The 21115-nt window shown below is 48.8% G+C and overlaps 1 protein-coding gene across 3 annotated transcripts in view; it reads left to right on the top strand.

The window, feature by feature from the left end:
- ARHGEF4 (Rho guanine nucleotide exchange factor 4) overlaps positions 1–19337 on the top strand; it is a 205676-nt gene extending 186339 nt beyond the window's left edge. For all 3 annotated transcript variants that reach the window (XM_064435811.1, XM_064435812.1, XM_064435813.1), the window contains 9 exons: positions 4113–4292; positions 7073–7243; positions 8207–8386; positions 8951–9183; positions 10770–10899; positions 11703–11834; positions 12736–12979; positions 13600–13677; positions 14840–19337. In XM_064435811.1, coding sequence (XP_064291881.1) covers positions 4113–4292; positions 7073–7243; positions 8207–8386; positions 8951–9183; positions 10770–10899; positions 11703–11834; positions 12736–12979; positions 13600–13677; positions 14840–14997 — 1506 coding nt within the window. In that variant the 3' untranslated portion in view covers positions 14998–19337. The remainder of the gene's footprint in view (positions 1–4112; positions 4293–7072; positions 7244–8206; positions 8387–8950; positions 9184–10769; positions 10900–11702; positions 11835–12735; positions 12980–13599; positions 13678–14839) is intronic.
- The last annotated feature ends 1778 nt before the right edge of the window (positions 19338–21115 follow it).

The following is a 21115-nucleotide window of genomic DNA, read 5'->3' as shown; positions in this document are numbered from 1 at the left end:
CTTTATTGGTTAGTAACAAGTTGTTATCCTGTATTGATTAGTCACTCACACTCTCTATACCTGCAGGGAAGTTGTTTGTAAATAATAGTTTTTATTTTTCTATCTAACAGTGCAAAACCAATTTATACAGGTGCAAGTTGTTTTTTTTTTTACCCAGGAATAGATTGTTATGTTAATGAACTGCTCACACCAGGGTTGCTTTCACATGGGAACTTGCAAAATGCTGGCTTTGACAAGGCCAGCCACTGATTCCAGGAGAACAGGTTTGATTTCATGAATCCTTTCTCTATGATTTTTCTCCCTGACTGCCCCTCTTTGCCCGTGGCAGCTTGCAGGATGGCAGGATGGGGCAGTGCTCTGCCCCCAGCTGGGGCAGCTCTCCTGCTGCAGTGACATGGGGCACCCTGGGTGCTCCTGTGCCATGGGAATGCCAGTCCTGCTCTGAGCTGCCCCACAGCACCTGCTCTGGGAGAGGGGCTCTTGGGCTGGGCGTGGTGGGTATTTCTGCCTAGGAATTGGACTGGGTACAGTGGGAAATAACAGCAAAAGGCACAGCCTGGGCTGGGGCAGAGAGGAGCAGAGCCCTGAGCTGCTCAGCACCCAGCTCTGCCCCTGCCCACCCCGGGGTGCCAGCACAGCAGGAGGTGGGGCAGGGAGGGGCCAGGCAGAGCCTGTCAGCCTGAACACATGAAGGTGTGCTCAGTGCTGCTGTGTCACATTCAGATAATCCCATGAACAGATGAAATATTTTTTTGCTCTTTATTTCATACTTTATAGATCATCCCTCCCCAGAAACGTGGTGTTTGTTGTCAGTTAAACAAATCCTGGCCTGTTGTTCAGATGTATTTTATTTATTCTTTTGCATGAGAACTGGCAGTGTCTTGCCTGCCTGTTTGGCCAGGCTGGTGATCCCACAGTTGTGACTTCATGTGTTTTCCAAATCATATCCACTGTATGGCTGTTGTTGAATAGAGAAAAGGTAAGGTATTAATATTGATGGATGGATTAAAATACCAGCTGAGGATTCCCTCCCCAGCCCTGTGGATTTCAGTGACTGAGTGGAACCATGTGTGGCTCTTTGCTATCCAGCCCTCTGTGCTGAGAATGCTGGGTCAGGCTTGGTCTCTTTTCTTCTCATCACATCACCAAGATGTGACAGTGTGGTACTGTGTGGTATTAATGCCTTCACATCATCAGTTCTCTGTTTGTGTGATTGTCTCAGTGCCAGAGGAAGTCCCTTCATCTCTCTCTGCAAATGGCCACAGTGTGTGCCAGCCTGCCCATCACACTCAGAGCACTCATCCAGGCTGCCCTATTTGAACACACAGAGAAGGTATTTTGTCTGAGAAAGAGCCATGTTCTCTATGTGCTGGTCACAGTTTGGGTGTTGAAAAGCCTGATGAATGCCACTCTTCTGAAGGTTCAGCAGCTCCTGCCCATCTCCTGAGCAGCAGCCATCCCTTCTGGCAGGGATGTGTAACTCAGCAGGGCCTGGCAGCAGCTGCTGTGACCCAGTGTGTGCCCAGCTCTGAGTGAGATCTGAGTGTTTAATCAGCTCCCCTGCACAGGGCTGGCCAGGAGCAGGGCTGCAGCCACCCCCTGAACCTCCCTGCAGCAGGAGGAGCTGGGCCCAGCCTGTGGTCTGCACAGGCACCACTCCCTGCACTCCCAGTGCAAATGGGCTGCCCAAAGCAGCAGCAGAGCTCTTTGTGAGAGTGGCTACACCTGCCCTCACCCAGGGCCCAGCTGCTCTTCTGGAGCTGAAATCTGATAGCCAAGTCTGGAAAAATACACTTTTACATACACTCTCTTCCCTACTCTAGCTGTCACTGCTTTATGCTAAAAAGCTGAGACCTCTAAATTACTGAGAGTGCACTCAATCCCCTCATCCAGCTCATGGATAAATATATGTAGAGAATCATGGAGTATCTTGAGTTGGAAGAGACACACAAGGATCATCAAAATCCAGCTCCTGGCCCTGCACAGACACCCCAAGAATTCCTCCCTGTGTCTGACAGCGTTGTCCAGACATTCCTTGAGCTCTGGCAGCCTTGGGGCTGTGATCCTGGGGATCCTGTTCAGTGCCCCTCCACCCTCTGGGGAAAGAACCTTTTCCTGATACCCAGCCTAAACCTGCCCTGCCACAGCTCCGGCTCTTCCTGTGGGTCCTGTCACTGGGCACCAGAGAGAACAGAGGGGGAACCCTCAACCCTGTCATCACCATCATCAAAAGGCTCCCTCACATACAGCTTCCCCCACTGCCTCTCCTTCCATGCCTGCTCCTTCTGAAGGATTTGTGGCCACCCACTGCAGCGCTCCAGTTGTGAGAATCATTCCACCACCTTGCTGTGGTGGCAGCTGTATCCCAGTTTTCCTTCCACACCAGGAGGAGTGGGGGCTTGGGCTCCTCCTGTTTATTTCCTACCCTGAGTGCATTAGTGTGGATTCACTTGGGCTGATCCCACCACCTTTTTGGGGGGAGAGGTTTCTACATGACCATTCTAAGGCACTTCTGTTGTTTTTAATACATCAATAACCCTTTTGGTTTTGCTGCCCCATGGATCCATCCCCTGCTTTCACAGAGACACACATAGCATCAGTGCACTGCATCCCACCCAGCTCTGGCTGCACACTGGCTGTGTGGATAAGTGGGAACCTCTCACCCTCTCCTTCCTCATCATCCTGTTATTTCTGTCAGAATGGAAACACTGCATTAAGCTGTTTCTGGTTCAGTGAAGGGGCATTTGCTATCCAAAGGCAGACTGCATTTCAATTTTCTTTCAAATGCCTCATTAGCCCTCTTCTGATTTACTCAGTTGATGCTGATGCTGACATTCTTTTCCAACGTGCATCTCTGTCTCCTTTGTGGAGAGGCAGCAGCAGTAACCCAGAGCAGGGGACAGCTCTGGGTGACTGAGCAGCCAAGGGGCGTGGGTGCCCTGTGTGCTGGGGTGTCACAGCTGCACAGCTGGGAGACCTGCCAGGGACAGTGGCTTTCCTACAGCTTTTCTCTTTCTGCTGTGTGCCTTCCATCCTGTCTTCCTGTTGTCTTCCCATAATTCATCATTGCACCATTTTCCTGGAGAAAAACAGGCCTTCACTGTCACTCCACCATGCCAGGTCCTTTTCAGCAGAACTCCAGTATGCACTCCATCTTCTTGGGAAAACCCTTGGTGTTCAGACAGTCCCAGGTACCCTCGGGCCCTGGGAACTCTGTGAGTGTGCTCTGGAGCTGTTGAAATCCAAGGGACGCTCTGACCTGATGAACCAGTGGCGTCAGGCACTCCTGCTGTGGTGGCCAGCAGGCCCAGCCCTCAGAGACCACGGCAGCAGCACCCAGGTGTTACCTGGCCCCCCACAGCTCAGGTGGGAACGGTCAGCAATGGCTCCAGGCACAGCACCACTGAGCTCAGAGCCCCTTGCAGCTTCCAGACACACGGCTTTGGTTTTGGTTTTTGATTGTTGGGGGTCCTGTTTGAGTGGGGCCTCTGTGGGCCCCATCAGTAAATAACTGTTATTCCTCAGTATAATTGTTTAAAACTCTACAGGAGTCTTATTTTAAGCATCTTAAGTGCTATGTTTAACCACCTTACAGGCTTCAGGCTCTATCCATTCCAGAGCAGCTCTGAGGACTCTGACTGCTTTTTCACAGAATTGACAGGATGACTGGGCTGGAAGAGACCTTCAAGATCACCGAGTCCAACCCAGCCCCAACACCTCAACTAAACCCTGGCACCCAGTGCCACATCCAGCCTGTTTTTAAACACATCCAGGGATGGTGACTCCACCACCTCCCTGGGCAGGCCGTTCCAGAACTTTTTACTCTGAAGTATGTCTCTAAATATTGATGCTCAAGGTTTTGTTTCAAGGCTTTCCAAAGCAGAGCTGCACTGGCAGCACCAGAGCACAACCACTACCAAGGTACCACTGAGCCTTGTTTACTGGCTGAGGCAAAGCCAGCAGTATGAAATACCAGAATTTATGTTTTTATGGCGGTAACCATAGTGTGTGCAGCCATTCCTCATTGCTCATGGGGGTGCAGAGGCAGCAGGACGGGTGCCAGGGCTGGGGGCAGGCAGGAGGGAGTGACGCTGTGCCCGCTCTGCCCGCAGCTCATCAGCGATGGCAGCGTGGTGTACGCAGAGGCCCTCTGGGACCACGTCACCATGGACGACCAGGAGCTGGGGTTCAAGGCCGGCGACGTCATCGAAGTAATGGATGCCACCAACAAGGAGTGGTGGTGGGGGAGGATTCTGGACAGTGAGGGCTGGTTTCCAGCCAGCTTTGTTCGGGTAAGATCATCTTTCTTTGTGCCCTCTCCATTAGCAGCAGGTGTTTGTTCTTCTCCAGGTTTAATGCTCTCTGGTGACTCCTAAGGATTTTCACTGCTAGAGGTGGTTCAGCATGTCTTGTCAGTATTCCTCTACAAGGGGCTAAGTACAGGGTGCCCTGTTGTATTGTGCCTCGACGTTCGAACGAAGGAATGATGAATCCTACTCCACGTTCTCAGAAGGCTAATTTATTATTTTATGATACTATATTATATTAAAGAATACTATACTATATAATACAGAAAGGATACTTACAGAAGGCTAAAAAGATAATAATGAAAACACATGACTCTCTCCAGAGTCCTGACACAGCCTGGCCCTGATTGGCCAATAAGTCAAAACAACTCACAGCAGAATCCAACAAAACAATCACCTGTGGGTAAACAATCTCCAAACACTTTCCAAAGGAGCAAAACACAGGAGAAGCAAATGAGATAATCATTGTTTTCCTTTTTCTCCAAGGCTTCTCAGTTTCCCAGGAGAAAAATCCTGGGTAAAGGGATTTTTCAGAGATGTGAAAGTGACAGTGCCCTCCTGGCTGAGCAGCCACCAGTCTAGAGAACTCCTCTACATGAGTAAATCAGGGCAAAAGGTTCAGCTCCAGACTGGAGCTGAGCTGAGCTGTGCCAGCTGGGGAGCTGCCCTGTTTGGTGGCTGCAGCCTGGCTCCTGCTGGCTCTGTACACTGGCTGATTTGTGCCCAAGCACATGGCATCCACTTCCAGGAGCAAGCAGCCCTCTCCTGGAAGAATCCCTGATGCAAATCCCTGGATTCTTCACTCCAGTGTCCACTTAGACAATAGAGATGAGCGTGGCACCACTGGTCCCTCTGCAGCTGGTGCTGGGGCCAGGGCAGGGCACCTCCTCAGCCACCAGGCTGCCGGGCTGTCACACAGCACTGCGAGCCAGGCACTCAGAAATGCAGGAGAAAAACACCAGAAGTGTCTGGGCAGTGATCTGGGGCAATGTGAGACACTCCGTGCTTGTCCCCCGGTGCCAGCTTCAAAGCCCACACACAAGAGCTGTGCAGACCAGCCCAGACAGTGCCAGCTGCACCCTGCGGAGGCTTCATTTCCAGCAGAGCTTTCTGAAACACATCTGAGCTCTCAGGGCAAGCCAGGAGTGTGGGAGGGTGGTAACTGCTGTGCTCGCTGTCCCGCTGTGAGCAGAAAGGCTTTTTTCCTTTCTCCTGACCGGGACTGTGGGTGCCTGACAGCTTTCACCACCTCGGGGCAGGCTCCTCACTCTGCAAAGGCAGCGAGGTGCCTAAGGGCAGAGATTCTCAGCCCTTTAGCTCTTTATCCAGGTCACTTCAGATCACAAATGACCCAAAACCAGGTGAAGCATGAAAGGAGGTGACACGAGGTCATCCGGTGTCTGCAGCAAAAGTCATTGCAGAAGCGGGGCAGTTTTGAAATGCTTTGTTATAGGTTGCAGGAGTTAGTCTCAGCTGCATAATTAATACAAGCAGTAGAATGTTTTGCAAATAAGATTACCAAGACCTCAGCACTGCTTTTTCTTGCAATGAAAACACAGATTTTTTTTCTTTAATGTTACTGATAAGTTGAATTGTCTTGGCTGGCAAAAACTTGTCAGAGTAAAGGAGACTAGTACTAGGCATTAGGGGTGCAGAGTAAGAAATTCTTTGAACAGAGGAATCACAACGCTTATTCAAGCATCCAGCTGAAGATTTCCCGCTAATTACCACAGGCTCTGAAGCTCACTGCAGGGAGGGCTGGTATGTCTGGAGGCTTGGCTCAGACTGCAGGGCTCTGTCACTCCACATCTGAGTTTCAGGCCGAGGTCTGAGTTTAAGGGTTGCCGATGTCCTGCTCACACTGGAGGAGAGCCAGGGTTGCACATCTTGAGGCTTCAGCAGTGAGTAAAGGTAATCTGTGCCTGTGTTAGCAAGGGAGGGTATGCGCTGGTTTTATGTGTAGGTGCATTTGTATCAAGGGGTAAGTCACAGAGCCTAGAAGAAACTACATTAAAAGTTTAAAGCAGTTCTGTGTCACTGAACTAAAAATTCCTATAATTATATGTTTTACCTTCCTACCTTTCACTCCTTCCCTGTGCCAGGACGGATGCTTTGAGCCATGCACAGTGTTCCCAGGGCACTCAGCAGTACCAGGGAAGGAGCTCAGGTGCAGAGCCCAGCCCGTGCCCTCGGCTGCTGAGCCCTGTGCCCGTGCTGTGCTGCCATCTGATGGGGCACCGAGGGTCCCACACCGCCCTGCCCTTCTTTCCCACCGCGGTGCCCACAGGCAGCTGGTCTGCTTCTGCTTGAGCAATGAACTCTTTAAATAATCCTGAGCAAGCAGATCCGAGGGGCCATCTGCTACCGACACTATGAGAACGTTAAAGTAGATAAAAACCCAACCATTTGCTGGTTCTTCTCTCCCTCCCAAAGTGTCCCTTCAAATATTTAAGAAAATTTCACTCAATCAGCCATTTCTGTCCTGATTTTTTATGCATTATTCCTGAAGGACTCCACATTATTCCTGTAAATTCTGTCCACTAGAAATGCCTGCCTAAAGCCACCCATGTCACGGTGGGAGCAGCTGCCCTGTGCTCTCCCCAAAGTGACTGTCTGGCCTCTGCCTCCCCGAGGGGAAATGTTTCCAGGCAATACACACCCCCTCCTCTCACCTTGTCCCAGCTCAGGGTGTGTCTGCCATGCAGCCACTTCCTTGGCAGAGCTGTTTAGCAGTAGGAGCAGTGAACATCTTGTGTGCCTCCCAGCTGCGGGTGAACCAGGATGAGCCCATGGAAGATTATCCCCTGAAGGTGGAGGGGGGCAAAGAGGACTTTGGGATGGGCCAGACCACCAAAGACCAAATGAGGACCAACGTCATCAACGAGATCATAAGCACAGAGAGAGACTACATCAAGCACCTGAAGGACATTTGTGAGGTAAGGAATAAAGGGGGAAGGGACTCTTAGAGCTTCTCTGAAGGACAATGGACTGTGTCCCATGCTTGCCCAGAAAGGGACCCTAAGCAGGTAACTTTTCTGAAAATGAGACTGGATTTTCATCAGTTCTGCTGAATGCCAGTACATGGTTAGAAAACAGAAGACAATTCATTACAGCAATATCCCAAATGCCTCTGCATTTGGAGCACTCACTTGTGCTCTGATTAAATGGAATTAATTGAATTTCGCAAGCCAGAGAAAAGTAAATGTCTAGCACTGCTGTCCTCTCTAATGTGTGTTCTGAGGTAATATAATCAGCAACTCCAGCCTTCAGGCAAGCCATGCTCAGATCAAAACAAGTGGGGGATGCTCAGCCAGTTGGATCCTTTACTGTCAAATGGCCTGAATATTGTGACACCTCTTCTAAAAGAGATCCATCCTGTACACTGGGGGAGCGAGGGCAGCTGGAATTTTTGCAGAAACAGAATTCTCCACTGCAATGGTACAAAAGTGGCTCCCAGCAGAGGCAGCAGGGGCAAAGAGCACACACAAATAAGCCTCTCCTCTGCAGTGTCCCCCTGTCCCTCAGAGCTCTCCTCTGCTGCAGTCAGCTGGGCAGCTCCTCACACAGGCACCAAACCAGCTCCACACCTGGACTTAGCTGGTCTGAATCTACCAGTGCTGGAGTCAGAGCACCCCACTGCAGACACGTAAAGGCTTTTTCAGCAAGAGAAAGCAGCTCTGTGACTCCTTCAGGTGTGGGCTGCAGCATCACCCAGGGTTGCTGTGTCTGTGGCAGCTTCTATCCGTACCAAGTTCAGGGTAACATGAGAGGAAATAATAGTTACAGATGGGTACAGGAAGGGAATGCAGGAACCTGGTGTACACCTGAGTGCAGTCCCTGAGGCTTTCTGTGCCACAGAGCAGATGCCCAGGAAGCTTTCCAATCTGGTTTTCTCCTAGGGTTACATTAAGCAGTGCCGCAAGAGAGCCGACATGTTTACAGAAGAACAGCTGAAGACAATCTTTGGGAATATTGAGGACATCTACAGGTGCCAGAAGAAATTTGTTAAAGCACTAGAGAAGAAATTTAACAAAGACCACCCACATTTGAGTGAGGTTGGCTCATGCTTCTTGGAATATGTAAGTAAACTTGACTTTATGGGAAAGGGGTAGCTGAGCATGGATTGAGCCAGAGGATTTAGAAATTGATCTGACAGAACTGAAGCTTTCTTTAAAAAGACCTGTCCAACCAAACTAAATGCCACCACCCTCTATCCTAGCCGTGTTCAACCACTTCCCAAAGAAATACCCTGTAGCTCTTGTGGCTGTGGAAAGAGCACTTTCAAAGCACCTTATCTTCTGAACACTGTAATCCCTGCAGCCCTTGGTACTCCAGGGAAAATGTAGGAAAAAAAATCTCGAGTGGGACTGAGTTTACAGGAATGGTATTTTGAGGTCGGTGAAGGATCAGCTGTGGCTGGTGTGGGCACTCAAAGCATTCAGCTGAGCCCAGAGCAGGGTATGGGGGAATGTCTGGCTTTCTCAGATGAAGCTGTGACACACCCTGCCAGCCCCAGCTTTAGAACTCCAGGCCTGAGAGCCTGTGGAGGATACAAATCAGTAAACAGCTCCAGTCAGAGGATACAAACCACCAAACAGGATTCTGAAGGACATGGGCAGTAAATCCCTCCCTGTGCCTTGCAGCAAACAGAGTTTCAGATCTACTCCGAGTACTGCAACAACCACCCCAACGCGTGCCTGGAGCTGTCGCGCCTCGCCAAGGTGAACAAGTACGTTTACTTCTTCGAGGCCTGCCGCCTGCTGCAGAAGATGATCGACATCTCCCTGGATGGCTTCCTGCTCACCCCCGTGCAGAAGATCTGCAAATACCCCCTGCAGCTGGCTGAGCTGCTCAAGTACACCAACCCCCAGCACAGGTAGGCCCGGGAGGGCAGGGAAGGAGCCGGGATGCTCCCATGGGAATGGGCTCGTGCTGGATCGGGCATGGAGGGCAGTGGCTAACTGCAGCCAGCTCAATTCTTACAGGTTGCCACGTAGAAACCAGGAAAAGAAGTATATTTATATGATTTTATAAAGTATATTTACATTACAAAAGTTAAAATTATATATAACTTATAATATTATATAAACTTATAAGATATATATTATATATAATATATATTATATAATAATATATAATATATAAAATATATATTATATAATATATAATATATAGTATATTATAAACTTATAATATTATATATTATATAATATTATAATAATAATAACTTATAACTTATTATAAGTATATCATAAAAGTACATTTACATAATTTCCCACTACAGTAGCACTCAGCTTTCCTGTCACAGATTGAGATTTACAAGGTCCACTTTATAATGGCCCTTTCCTGTTTTATTTGGCTCATGTATCTGTGATACCAGCACATACATACTTTGGAGCTACATGTTTCTGGTGGTTGTGTTCAGAACTTTGCCTCCAAAAGCATTGGTTGAATATATCCCAAATGCCCACACAGCTGCACTTCACCAGGGGGAGGTTGTGCCCTGCAGCAGTCAAGCCATGCACACTTGGTGCCCTGTCATGCCAGCCCAAAGCCAGGGTGAAGGCACTGCCTTTGGCTCAAATAACTTAATTAAGTACCTGAAAACATGAAAAATCTGTATGAAAGTGTTGATATTGCTCCATTGTGATTTGACTTAATTTCACCTTCCCAATTGCAGCCCTGGTGCTTCCCAGAATGGTTTCAAGCATGTCCTGTTCCTTAAGGAAGTGCACAGATGTTTTGAGAGTTGCCTTAGAGCCAAGTTGTGCAGCTCAGCTCCTTCCCAGCCACTCTGAACTCAGCAGAGGTAGCTGGTGGCCACAGATGGTGGGTGGGGGAGAGCAGATCAGCCTCTGTCCTACCCTGCCAGATAAACCATCAGCTCATGTTCAAAACAAGCCAGTTACTGCTGGACTGCTTCACCTGTGCACCACAGACCAGTCCCTGCATGGCAACAGCAGCATTGTGAATGACTTGTATTATGTTGCAGAAACAAAATGAGAACCTGGAGGTTCTTCCAGCAATTTGTATTTACACCTCTGTAGCTAAATTTGATGACTTATCCCCTTCCCTTCCCCAGAAGTGGCCTGGATTTGTTACCAGACTCAATAAACCCACACTGTCTCCCTGCCCGAGGATGTCAGGCTCAATTCTTAGCTCCCTGCTCATGTGCCTCCTTTACACATAAAGGGAGGGGACGTCTGGGATGGAGCAGCTTTCCTGAGCAGACTCCCTGGAAAAGGAGATTTTAAAAAGTGTAACATGCTATTGTTCTAATCAACATCTAATCTGTGCCTCAAAACCAGGGAGTGTCTGAGAGCTGCCACAGGAGCAGGCGTCTCTGATTCCAGCACAGAGCAGCTGGGACAGACCACAGTGGCACTCCTGGTTCCATCCCCAGCTCTGTGCCAGGCTGCTCTCTGCCATTCTGCCAAGCCTAAGGCCTCTGTCCCTCCCCAGGGATTTCAAGGACGTGGAGGCTGCCCTGAATGCCATGAAGAACGTGGCTCGGCTCATCAACGAGAGGAAGCGGCGCCTGGAGAACATCGACAAGATCGCTCAGTGGCAGAGCTCCATAGAGGACTGGGAGGTAGGGGACTTCCCTGCCCAAGGAATTCCACCTTGTTCCTCTTCTGCCCTCCCAACAGCTTCTCTCCACAGTGAGATCTCACTGCCTGGCCCCACCTGAGCTCTCTGCCCTTCTTTGTGAGAGTCTGATTTTATTTAAACAGTTATGAGCTTTTAGTACAACTGAGCAGGTCTGGCATATAACCCAGCTAGACCTTTGTATGTTCCCTGGGATTCCTGTTTCCCTGTTTTTAATTGCAGAATGAAATCACCATGTAGGTTAGTGGAATTTTATTATTTTTCTCATGCCCCCCACTTTATCTTGAGTGACTTCAAACTTCCAAGATGAGCAGAATCACTCCTTCATTCTTAACAAGCCAGGTTATTGTTGCAGAAAGGCAAGTTCTGGCATAGTCACAGAGGAAACCAAGGTAGACTCATTTAAAAAAATTGCTAAAGAAAAGAAACAAAATACTGATTTTCTAAATCCTAGACTCAATAAACCCACACTGTCTCCCTGCCCAAGGATGTCAGGCTGAATTCTTGGCTCCCTGCTTACGTGCCTCCTTTATGTCTGCGATGGAGCAGCTTTCCTGAGCAGGCTCCCTGGAAAAGGAGATTTTAAAAAATCTAACAAGCTGTTGTTCCAATCAAATTCAGTTCCCACCCCCTGGGTACCAGGGGCACAGTGTCTCCCTGATGTGCCAGGGACTGTCCTCCAGCACAGAGGTTGTCTCTCATTCCCACATGAGTTCTGTCAGCAGCAATTCAGGCTCCCACTTTCAGGCAAGGCTGAGACCAACCTGTTCTTTGTGCTGTTCTCAGGGAGAAGATGTCCTAGTCAGAAGCTCAGAACTCATCTATTCTGGGGAATTAGCCAAAATCTCCCACCCTCAAGCCAAGAGCCAACAGAGGATGTTCTTCCTCTTTGATCACCAGCTTGTCTGCTGCAAGAAGGTAACCATGAGAGCTGGCTACTGCTGTGCTGATGGATTTAAGTGAACTCCCTCTCCACCCCTTTGTTTCCTTAATTCTTCCTGGCCTCATGTGCTCCTGGCACTCTGTGCAGTCTTTCCTCTGAGGTCCTGGGGTGTTCTGTGCACAGTACTGGCCTAATCCTCACAGCAAAAGAGGAAAGCACTGCATAGCTTCTGGGGTTACTGTGGGGTTATTCTGTACAACTCATAAATGAGTATTGTCACACAAGTTATTTTAATTACCTTGTTCTTCATCTGAACTTCTACCTTAGTGTTGTATTCAGAAAAAAGTGCAGATCTGATGAACAGCTGTGGGCCTTGGCAGTCAGTAAGGCCAAGCTAACAGCACATGTAAGTCTGTAAGTACAGCTTTTTTTCATAAGCTGAGTAACTACAGAAATCTTCCTTCTTGGAGCCAATGAACAGTACCTTCCTCTGGAATTTCAGAACTGAATGTGCCAATTAGTTTTTGCATATTCCACAGCATGCAGGTAGCTCCAGGTAACTTGGGTATGAAAATCACTGTTCTCAAAGTTACTTTTCATTGTCAACAAAAAAAAACAAGAGCTAATTAGTGTTATTTTTGCTTTTTAACTGTAACTGAAGGATTCAAATAGTGTTTTCTGTCAGAGGCTTAATGAGGATTTGGGATCATGTGTAACACCCAAGCTTTAGGGCCCAGCACAGCCACCAGCCTGTCCTGACCCCACTGCCAGGACAAGCACTGTGGTTCCCTACAGTGGCCACAGCAGCTCAGCACTGCAGTTCCACAGACTCAAATCCACTACTCATTTCTTTTACAGGACTGTAATGATAGCAGGAGGGTTAAATTCTCCACCACATCCAAGAAACAGCAACATGTGTTGTGGTCTCTCTTCCAGGACCTTCTGCGCAGGGACATCTTGTACTACAAGAGCCGGATCAACATGGATGACATGGAAATACTGGATGTGGAAGATGGCAAAGACAAGGACTTCAATATCAGTGTGAAAAATGCATTTAAGCTGCACTGCAGAGACACTGAGGAAGTCCATTTATTCTGTGCAAAAAAGCCTGAGCAGAAACAGCGCTGGCTGAAGGCATTTGAGAATGAGAGGAGGCAGGTGCAGCTCGACCAGGAGACAGGTATGGAAAGAGGCAATGCTGGGACACTGGGTTGGGTTTTTTTAAAAATCATTATTATTATTTTTGGCTTTTTATCTTTTTTTACCCATTGGCTAATGCCTGAGGAGTGAAAGGGTGGGAAAGCCAGCCCATGCTTGAGGGCAGCTCTGGGCTGCTGAATTACACATTCTGAGTGAATCTGTGCAATTAAAAAACTGCAAATCACCATAAGCCATCACTGGAGTTTGTCCTCAGGGAGGCTGATGTGTCTTAAGGAGTTCAAGCAGGGCTGACAAAATAGTCAGTACATTACACACAGGGTCCAGAACAGCATAGAACATGTTCAGTCAAGGGTTCTCCCTGTGCAAGAAGGTTTATGTTGTTTTGTCAAATCCTTCTTAATTCAGCCTAGTGTGTTCTGAAAAATTTCAGCCACCAGTGGCCTGGAGTGGCTTCTCCCTGCAGTGCAGCATGGGCTGAGGGGCAGGCAGCAAACCCTGCAGGGGGTTTGGGCTGCCCAGCTGTGTCCCCCAGCCTTGGCAGCAATGTGGCCTCTCCTCTCAGGCATTTGCCTACCCCTGTCTTCTCCTGAGGTACCCAATGGTGACCTGCTGCTGACAGAAATCTGCTTCACCTTCCAGGGTTTTCCATCACGGAGGTGCAGAAAAAGCAGGCAATGCTGAATGCCAGCAAGCAGCACCATGCTGGGAAGCCCAAGGGTGAGTCACACCTGAACACGGGAACACTGTGACAGTGGGGGGTGGCTCTGTATTTATTACATGGGAGAGGCTTCAATGAAGTGACACTGACAAACTCTTGAGAAGGCCAGATGGTGACAATTTGCACTACAATTCCTGGTAGATGCAGATGGCTGGAGATTCTTAACTCCGGGAGAGCCACTTTGCACATAATCAGCACTCTGCCAAAAGCCAGCAGCTTCTCCTCCAGGCCAGTGCACAGCCTCTCCCTAGGAGCCAGGCTTTCCCAGCAGTATGGCATTCCCTTTGGCAAAAGGCAAGGTTTGTAGGAATCCCCATGGTGCACAGAGGGCCACAGAGCTCTCACAGCAGGGACTGTTCCTGCTGGGCAGCTGTGCCTGTGGGAGATGCTCTCAAACCTGCACCTTGGGCAGGGTGCCAGGGGCAGGAACCATGGGCAGAGCTCTTCATTCAACCTTCAGAGACAAGGACAATTAGCAGCAGCCAGGGGAGAGTGAAGTCAAGCAAAATAAAGGTTCCTGTGCCCACAGCCCTGTTGATGCCACCTTCCCCTTCTCTCTGTTCAGAGGAAGAGGTGTTGCTTGGTTCCTCTGAACCCACAGAGGCAACCACTTCCTCTTGGTGGTACCAGCCAGCACTTAATCCCCAGCCACATCTCCTGAAAGCAAGCTTGGCTAAATGTCAAAAAGGGCCAGAAATAAGATCTGGCTGCAAACAGGGGGAAGTTTGGAAGGAGACCAGACCATGCCAACAGAACAAAGCCCTTGGGGCACAGCACTAGAGGAAACTGCACAGAGCAGCCTTGTCCTCCACGCAGGCACTGACCATTCCTAGTCAGAAATCCAGCCCAGGAGGTTGTGACAGGCACCAGCATCACTGGCACAGCAGCTGCTTCTCCCAGCACAGCCAAAAGCAGCAGCTAAGTTTGTCACCAGCCATGAGCTGTGCTCTCTAGCTCTGCTGTCGTTCTGAGCCTTCCACAAGAGCTCTAATCCTAAAAGGCCATGCTGAAAGTAAGGATAAATTGAAGGAAAGGTTACACTAAGACAAACCCAATTCACAGCCCTGCAGCTCTAATGGGGACTGGGGAAGGCAGAGTGGGGGGAAAGCAGCTAAGCTTGTGTTTGACTAACATGCTCCCATCTCCTCCTCCTCCTCCCAGCTGTCACCAGGCCCTACTACGACTTCCTGATGCGGCAGAAGCACCCCACCCTGCCCACCACGCTCCCTCAGCAGCAGGTCTTCATGCTGGCAGAGCCCAAGCGCAAGCCCTCGAACTTCTGGCAGAACATCAGCAGGCTGACGCCCTTCCGGAAATAGGGGCAGCCCCGTGTTTGTGCCTGAACCCCTTCTGAGAAAGCACTTTATCCGTCACTCCTGGCAGGTGGAGCCCAGGCTCATCCAGCCCTGTGTTTACAGAGGATGGCACAGGTGCTCCTGCCTCCCCTATTTATTTTGCAGCCCTGCTGACCCGCTGGCTCCGGGGTGAGGCCGCGTGGGCCAGCCCTGCAGTGCCCAGCAGCAGAGCTCCAGGAGCGTGCAGCAGGGAGCTGGACAGGCTGCAGCCCCAGAGATTTACCTTGTCAGCTCTACTTGGACTCACTTGTCCCGCTGTGCCCACCATGCTGGCTGGCAGCTGCCACAGGGGAGGGCAGCTGATGGACCCGCTGGCCCCGTGGCCACTGCCCTGCTCAGAACAACAGTTCGGAGTCCGTGACGAGGAGGGATGAACCCTTCTGCTCTGCCCAGCCCATGCCCTGCATTTCTCAGAGCTGTGATCCTCCTCCACGTGTCCAACGCACTCAGCAGCCTCTGCAGGCCCTCAGAGCACAGTGAGCACTGCACTGTGACCTCCTCCTCCCTTTAGTGCAACAGCACCGGTGAAAGGTGTCCTACATTAAACTGTGCCAACCTGCAGCATGAGTCAAGTCGAAGAATCTCTCTAGTGGGTTTCAGTTACATAAGTTAGAGAAAAATGTGCCTAATTAATACCATACTCAATTCTTTAAATTCTCGTCTCTCCATCATTCTGCCATATTTCCTGGCCAATGAAAATGCTCATTGTTTGTAATGTGTTTATTTATGGTAAAAATCAGAACTGTGTATTTTGTAAGTCTGTAATTGTTCTTGTCAGATGTTGTTAACTTGATGCCTGTTTTGTCTGTTTAATTTTTCTTTTCTTTTTTTTTTTTTTTAAAGAAAGGTCAATATTTGCAAACCTAGCTCCCAGAAGTCAGAGTCTGCTGTTCAACTCTGCAACGTCATTGTTATGCAAACTCCCACAGACCCTCAAATTCAAGGAGTGTTACTGACACTTTTAAAAATGGAAAACCACTTGATAAAGGCCTAAATTTGGCATAAGGAGCCTCACTTTAAGTACCCAAGTTTCAATGGTGGCCAAAAAGAATGAATTTAAACCTTGGTTAGCAAAAAGAAAGATTTGCCTTACCATAGTGAGAGTTAGAAGCCATACTGACTGAATTCCCTAGATTAGGAGACATCCTGTGACAGTGGAAGGAAGACACTGGCTCATTCCAGCTCAGGTGTGAGTGAACACTGCAGAGCTCAGAAATCCAGTGTTTGTTGATGCTGTAGCTGACCAAAGTCTGGTCATCCAGGGATATCTGAATTCAGTAGCATGTACAAAGTCCTTCTTGCACTATATCTTCCCCCCAGACCAGGGGCAACATTTAATTTCATAAAGAAACTTGTAAAAGTGACTCTCAGCCTGTGTTTGTCTCCAGCCCGTCTCTATCTGTGTGAAGCTGTTTCTTTCCAAAGTCACTGTGGGGATTGTGCTCTGGCAGCTCCACCAGGGGCTGCTCAGCCACAGGGGCCCTCAGAGCACCATCCCAGCTGTGGGGACACAGGAACATGACCTGGGGTCACTCTCTGCTCCGGGGAGGACACTGGGTCAGTGCTGGGAGGGAGGGGGGGGGGGCAAAAGGAAAAAAAAACCAACCAAAAACACTAAGAAGCCACTGAGATCAGGCAGCTACAGCAGTTTTAGCACAACATACACCCACAGCCATCAAGAGAGAGACACAGGGACACTGAAAGACACCCAGAGACACACGTGGCCCAGCAGAAACACCGAGGCACTGCCAGGTGTGTACAGACACCCACGGGGGGAGATGGTGACCAGGAGACCCTGACACACACAGACACACACACACAGGTAATGCCAGACAGCTGCAGCCAGCACCACTCATAACAGAAGACAATTGTCATTTCTGTGTTTACCCTAATGTCTGCACCCTCCTTTCCCTATCCATGGCATGTTTGTTTTGATTGGCCAGGAAGCAAACCTGTTGGCACTAAAATGATCAATTTTCTCAGCTTACCATCAGCCTTGTAGTAAATGGAGGGGGGCAGAGGACAATCCCCTCCCCAACAGATAGAGGATCACACCCCCCACACGAGCATGGCCAGCTGTGACAATGCATCAGGTTGCTCATAGCCTTGTCCAGCTGCTATCTGGGTTCACTCAAGGATGGAGATTCTCCTAAAACCTCTTTATATCCCTGCTCAAAACCACTCTGTCCCCAGTGTGAAGGAAGTGCTGACATCTATTCAAAGCTCCCCTTGCTGCATCTGGTTTTAGACAGAATGCTGCTCAATATACTCAGCTTTACATCTACAACGAAGTCACTGGTAGAAATCCTCACCTCTTCTCCAAGGGAAATGGGGTGAGAGTGGCACAGGACCACAGAGTGCAACAACCCTGCCCTTCCTCCCCCCTGAAACACACACAAGAATTGGCTACTATTACTTACCTGTGTAGCAATACTCTGAACAGTAAATATGCATCCAGTGGTTAAAATAATCACATCATTTATCAGCTCTTCCACAAGTGGCTGCATCTCTGACCAGTGCGCACAAAGGATTTACAGAGACACTTTTTTTACAATATTTCTGAAGTGCCAAACCAGACTTATCTGGCCAGACAGCATCCCAGTCAATGGGCAGTTGATTACTTCTGGAAGAATTTTACTCTCCACTTGACTATCAGTACTCTTTCTAAAAAGTGTCCTAAGTTGGGATTCTAGTCTTGAATGCCACATTAGGATCCAACCCCCTATGCAAGACTGAGATCAGGTAAAAAAGCTGATCACACAAAGTGGTGGAGTTACAGCAGCACAGAAAACAGGTAAGGCTCAAACCCATAAACCCATTGTGCTCAACATGCCCAGCCCAGAGTCTGCTCTGAAGAGGATTTCATCACAAAATACCATCCTTAGTTTAACAGCCAGCACCACCTCCCAACTCTCACCATAACCCTCGGTGTTTCCTGAACAAACTGTCACAGATCAGGTGTAACCTCCTTAGGTTTTAAGTGATCAGACACTCAAAGTCACCTCATCCCCCAAGTTACTCATTAAATGGCAAAGTGTACCTGTGTGTGAGATGGTAACAGATTAACCAAGCCCAGACTTCCCTGCTGCATCTGGATTTGGGCTGGAGTGGCTCCCACTGCTCTGCCAATGGACAGAACTGGGGTGAACCCGTGTGCAGGCTGGACTGGGGGTGTGCATAGCGAGCAGATCCCAAGGGCATCAGCTAAACTTGTGAGAATGGGATTTCTGGCTGGCCAAGCACTGCCTCTGACAAGCTCTCTGAGCTAAATGGACAAGACCATCGTGCCAGTTCCACAAAAGTGTCCATTTGAACCATCAAGAATCAGAGGTGTGAGATATCAGCAACCTTTTCTCTGGAGCTGAACCTTCAACAGGGGCCAGAAATGCAGATTTGCATACAAAACAAACTGAAGCTCCTGATGTGAGTCCGAACACCACCAATCCTCCTGGATTTTAGGGTAGAACCAGCTGAACTGCTCAGAAAAATAGTTCTGCATTGAGTTACATAAAGAGGACAAAGAGACTGAGTCAGGGGAGGTTTGGATATTTTTTAGGGGTGTTGGTTCTACCTGTTCCTCTCCTTCTGTAGATATCCATTTAGGAAGCTTCTTGCAAAAACAGCCATGATTCTTAACGACCTAAATCTGCCCAGATTTCATTTGGCCAAATAAAACACAGTATTATGCAAAGGCTGTGAATCAAATGAAAGAATGATTTACTGAAGCTACCAGTTAAATGAACCAGTGGCTACTAAATAACACAGTCTGTGCTCTGACCAAAAAAAAAAAAGGAAAAAAGCCTCTATTTTAAACTATTAGTTTAGAATAGTTTCAGACACTGTGGGTGTATATACTGTTCAAGTTCTAATAGCATCAAAACCAGCACGAACTGTCTTTGTGCTAACTCACAGTAAGAACTAGGTCAGTTCCCATGGAGAGAAGAGTTCCCCCAAAGCAGCCTTTAATATCTCTCCTGTTTTGTCCATTCCCTGAAGGACTGTGGGGTGTCAGCTGAGGAGGAGCCCCATCTTGTGTCCAGCAGAGTCCTTGGCTCACCGAGTACACTGCAGGAGATTCCCACTGTGCAGGACACTGCAGAGCCAGCACAGCTCTGTCACCAGGAGCCAAGCATGTGCAGCTGGGTATCCCAACTGCTTCCCAAAACCACCTGAAAACCAGGCCTCACTGTCACCATAGGGATAACTCAGAATCAAGGCACCTGCCAGTAACAAAAGAATCTCAGCTTCAGACTGAGAACACTTCATATCTTTGGATGCCAGAATGACAGAAATTAGTTTTTTTTTTTTAAATAAAAAGGCCTTTCACCTGATGTGTCAAAATGTCAGGCTGTGCTCCTCCAGATTCACTGTCGTGGAAGCACACCTTCATGTAACAGCATCATTCAAGAAGTCTGTGGCAAGGCTGGTATGCAACCATCAGTCTTTTGAACAAGCACTGCACCACTCGCCTCCCAGACTGGAGCTGTCAGCACCTGGCAGGGGGGCAGCACCCAGCAAGTGCTGCTTTCTTCTTCATTGTTATTACTTCAGTTGTTTTAATTCTCCTGGCAAGTCCCACCACGTACCTGCTCATGAGGGTTATGGGCATTGCAAAGCCCACCTGGACAGTGAACGTGGTACAACAGCAACTCCTCAAGCTTTAAGGAGGGAACTACTCACACCTCATTCAACTGCTGCAGCCTCAGCCCGTGCCTGCTGCTGCTCACATTCTCTGCCAAAGGGGGAGGATTGCCACTGCTACTGACATTAGCAGTACCACACTGCTACAAGCCAAAATATCACCCAGAATGTCCTGTACCAGCCTACCAGCAGGAACTCCCTGTCCCAGAGCTCCCAGCCTAAGCAAAGCTGTAGGGTCAGCTCTTCAGGTAAGTAATGGGTTAAAGAGTAAGAACTTTGATAGTGGATAAAAATTAACTGAAAAAAACCAGAAGTGTTTTCAGCTGATTTTAACCCCCTGAAGACACAGTGGTGCTCTTTCAGTTGGACAGTGTGGGGAGGGACTCAATCTTCCAGGCTGCAGTGATCCATCAGTGCCAGAGTGGAGGCAGGGCAAGGTGCAGCCAGCAGTGGGACCTGGCACCAGACAGGAATGCCTCCAGGGGACCACAGCTCCAGGCAGCAGCGTGGAGTCACCTCCTTTCCAGTCCCAGCCACACAGCTGCAGGCTCTGCAGAAGCCAAAGGGTGCTCCTTCCTTCCCAGCCACAGCAATCCCAGCTGCCCTGCCTTGCCATTCACACCTCACACCTGATTTCTCCCATGTGTCTCACACATGTCCTTAACAAGCTACATGAATAAAATCCCGTGGCTTTGGCAGTGCTGGCACTTCTAGGAAAAATACAGGCTGCTTGTTCTTTTTGCTTAACACTCCTGTCATCTTTCCCCCTGCAACTACACCCCTCCTCTCCCCACGTCCCGAGCTTCTCTTTTGCACAAGTTTGCTACCAAAGCAGCTCCCTGTTTCACAGCCTGTGCAAATGAAATACCTGTGGTACTTACCCCAGAGCTGTGTACCTTTGTGTGTGACTGCCTACATTTACAGTTGTGAGATGGGAAATAAACAAGCTACCAACTTGAAGTCTTGTATCATTCTGTAATCCTCCCAAAAGCATTAACTACTGACTATAGAGCAGCTATGGAACAGCATTCTGCTTACAAATTCCTTCTATCCTTCCACACCTACTTCTTTCCCTTTTCTCCTAAGCAGCATCCACTCATTACCCAGGCTGGATAATAATTTATGGCTTTTTTCTTTAACCTCCAGTCACCTGAAATAATATACTTGCTATCTAAATCACATCATCAAGAAAAACCTCATCCCCAAATACAGCCACGTGTTCCCTGAAGCAGAGGGAGCTGCGTTTGAGCTCAGCTGGACAGTTCACATGATTACAGTTCTTACAAGGCTGGCAAAAGCAAAACTTGGAGAAGGTGTGTTCCCCTTCCCCTTTCTGAAGAATCAATTTGCCCACATATTTTACCTTTCTTGCCCAGAAAAGAAAAAGCTATTGTAAAACACTACAAAGTAGGTTACTATAGCCCAAAAACGAAGGCAGAGT

The sequence above is a fragment of the Passer domesticus genome, chromosome 11 (assembly GCF_036417665.1).
Source record: "Passer domesticus isolate bPasDom1 chromosome 11, bPasDom1.hap1, whole genome shotgun sequence".
Classification (NCBI taxonomy): Eukaryota; Metazoa; Chordata; class Aves; order Passeriformes; family Passeridae; genus Passer; species Passer domesticus.
Note: the sequence above shows the minus strand (reverse complement) of the source record. Positions and strands in the feature narration are given on the sequence as shown.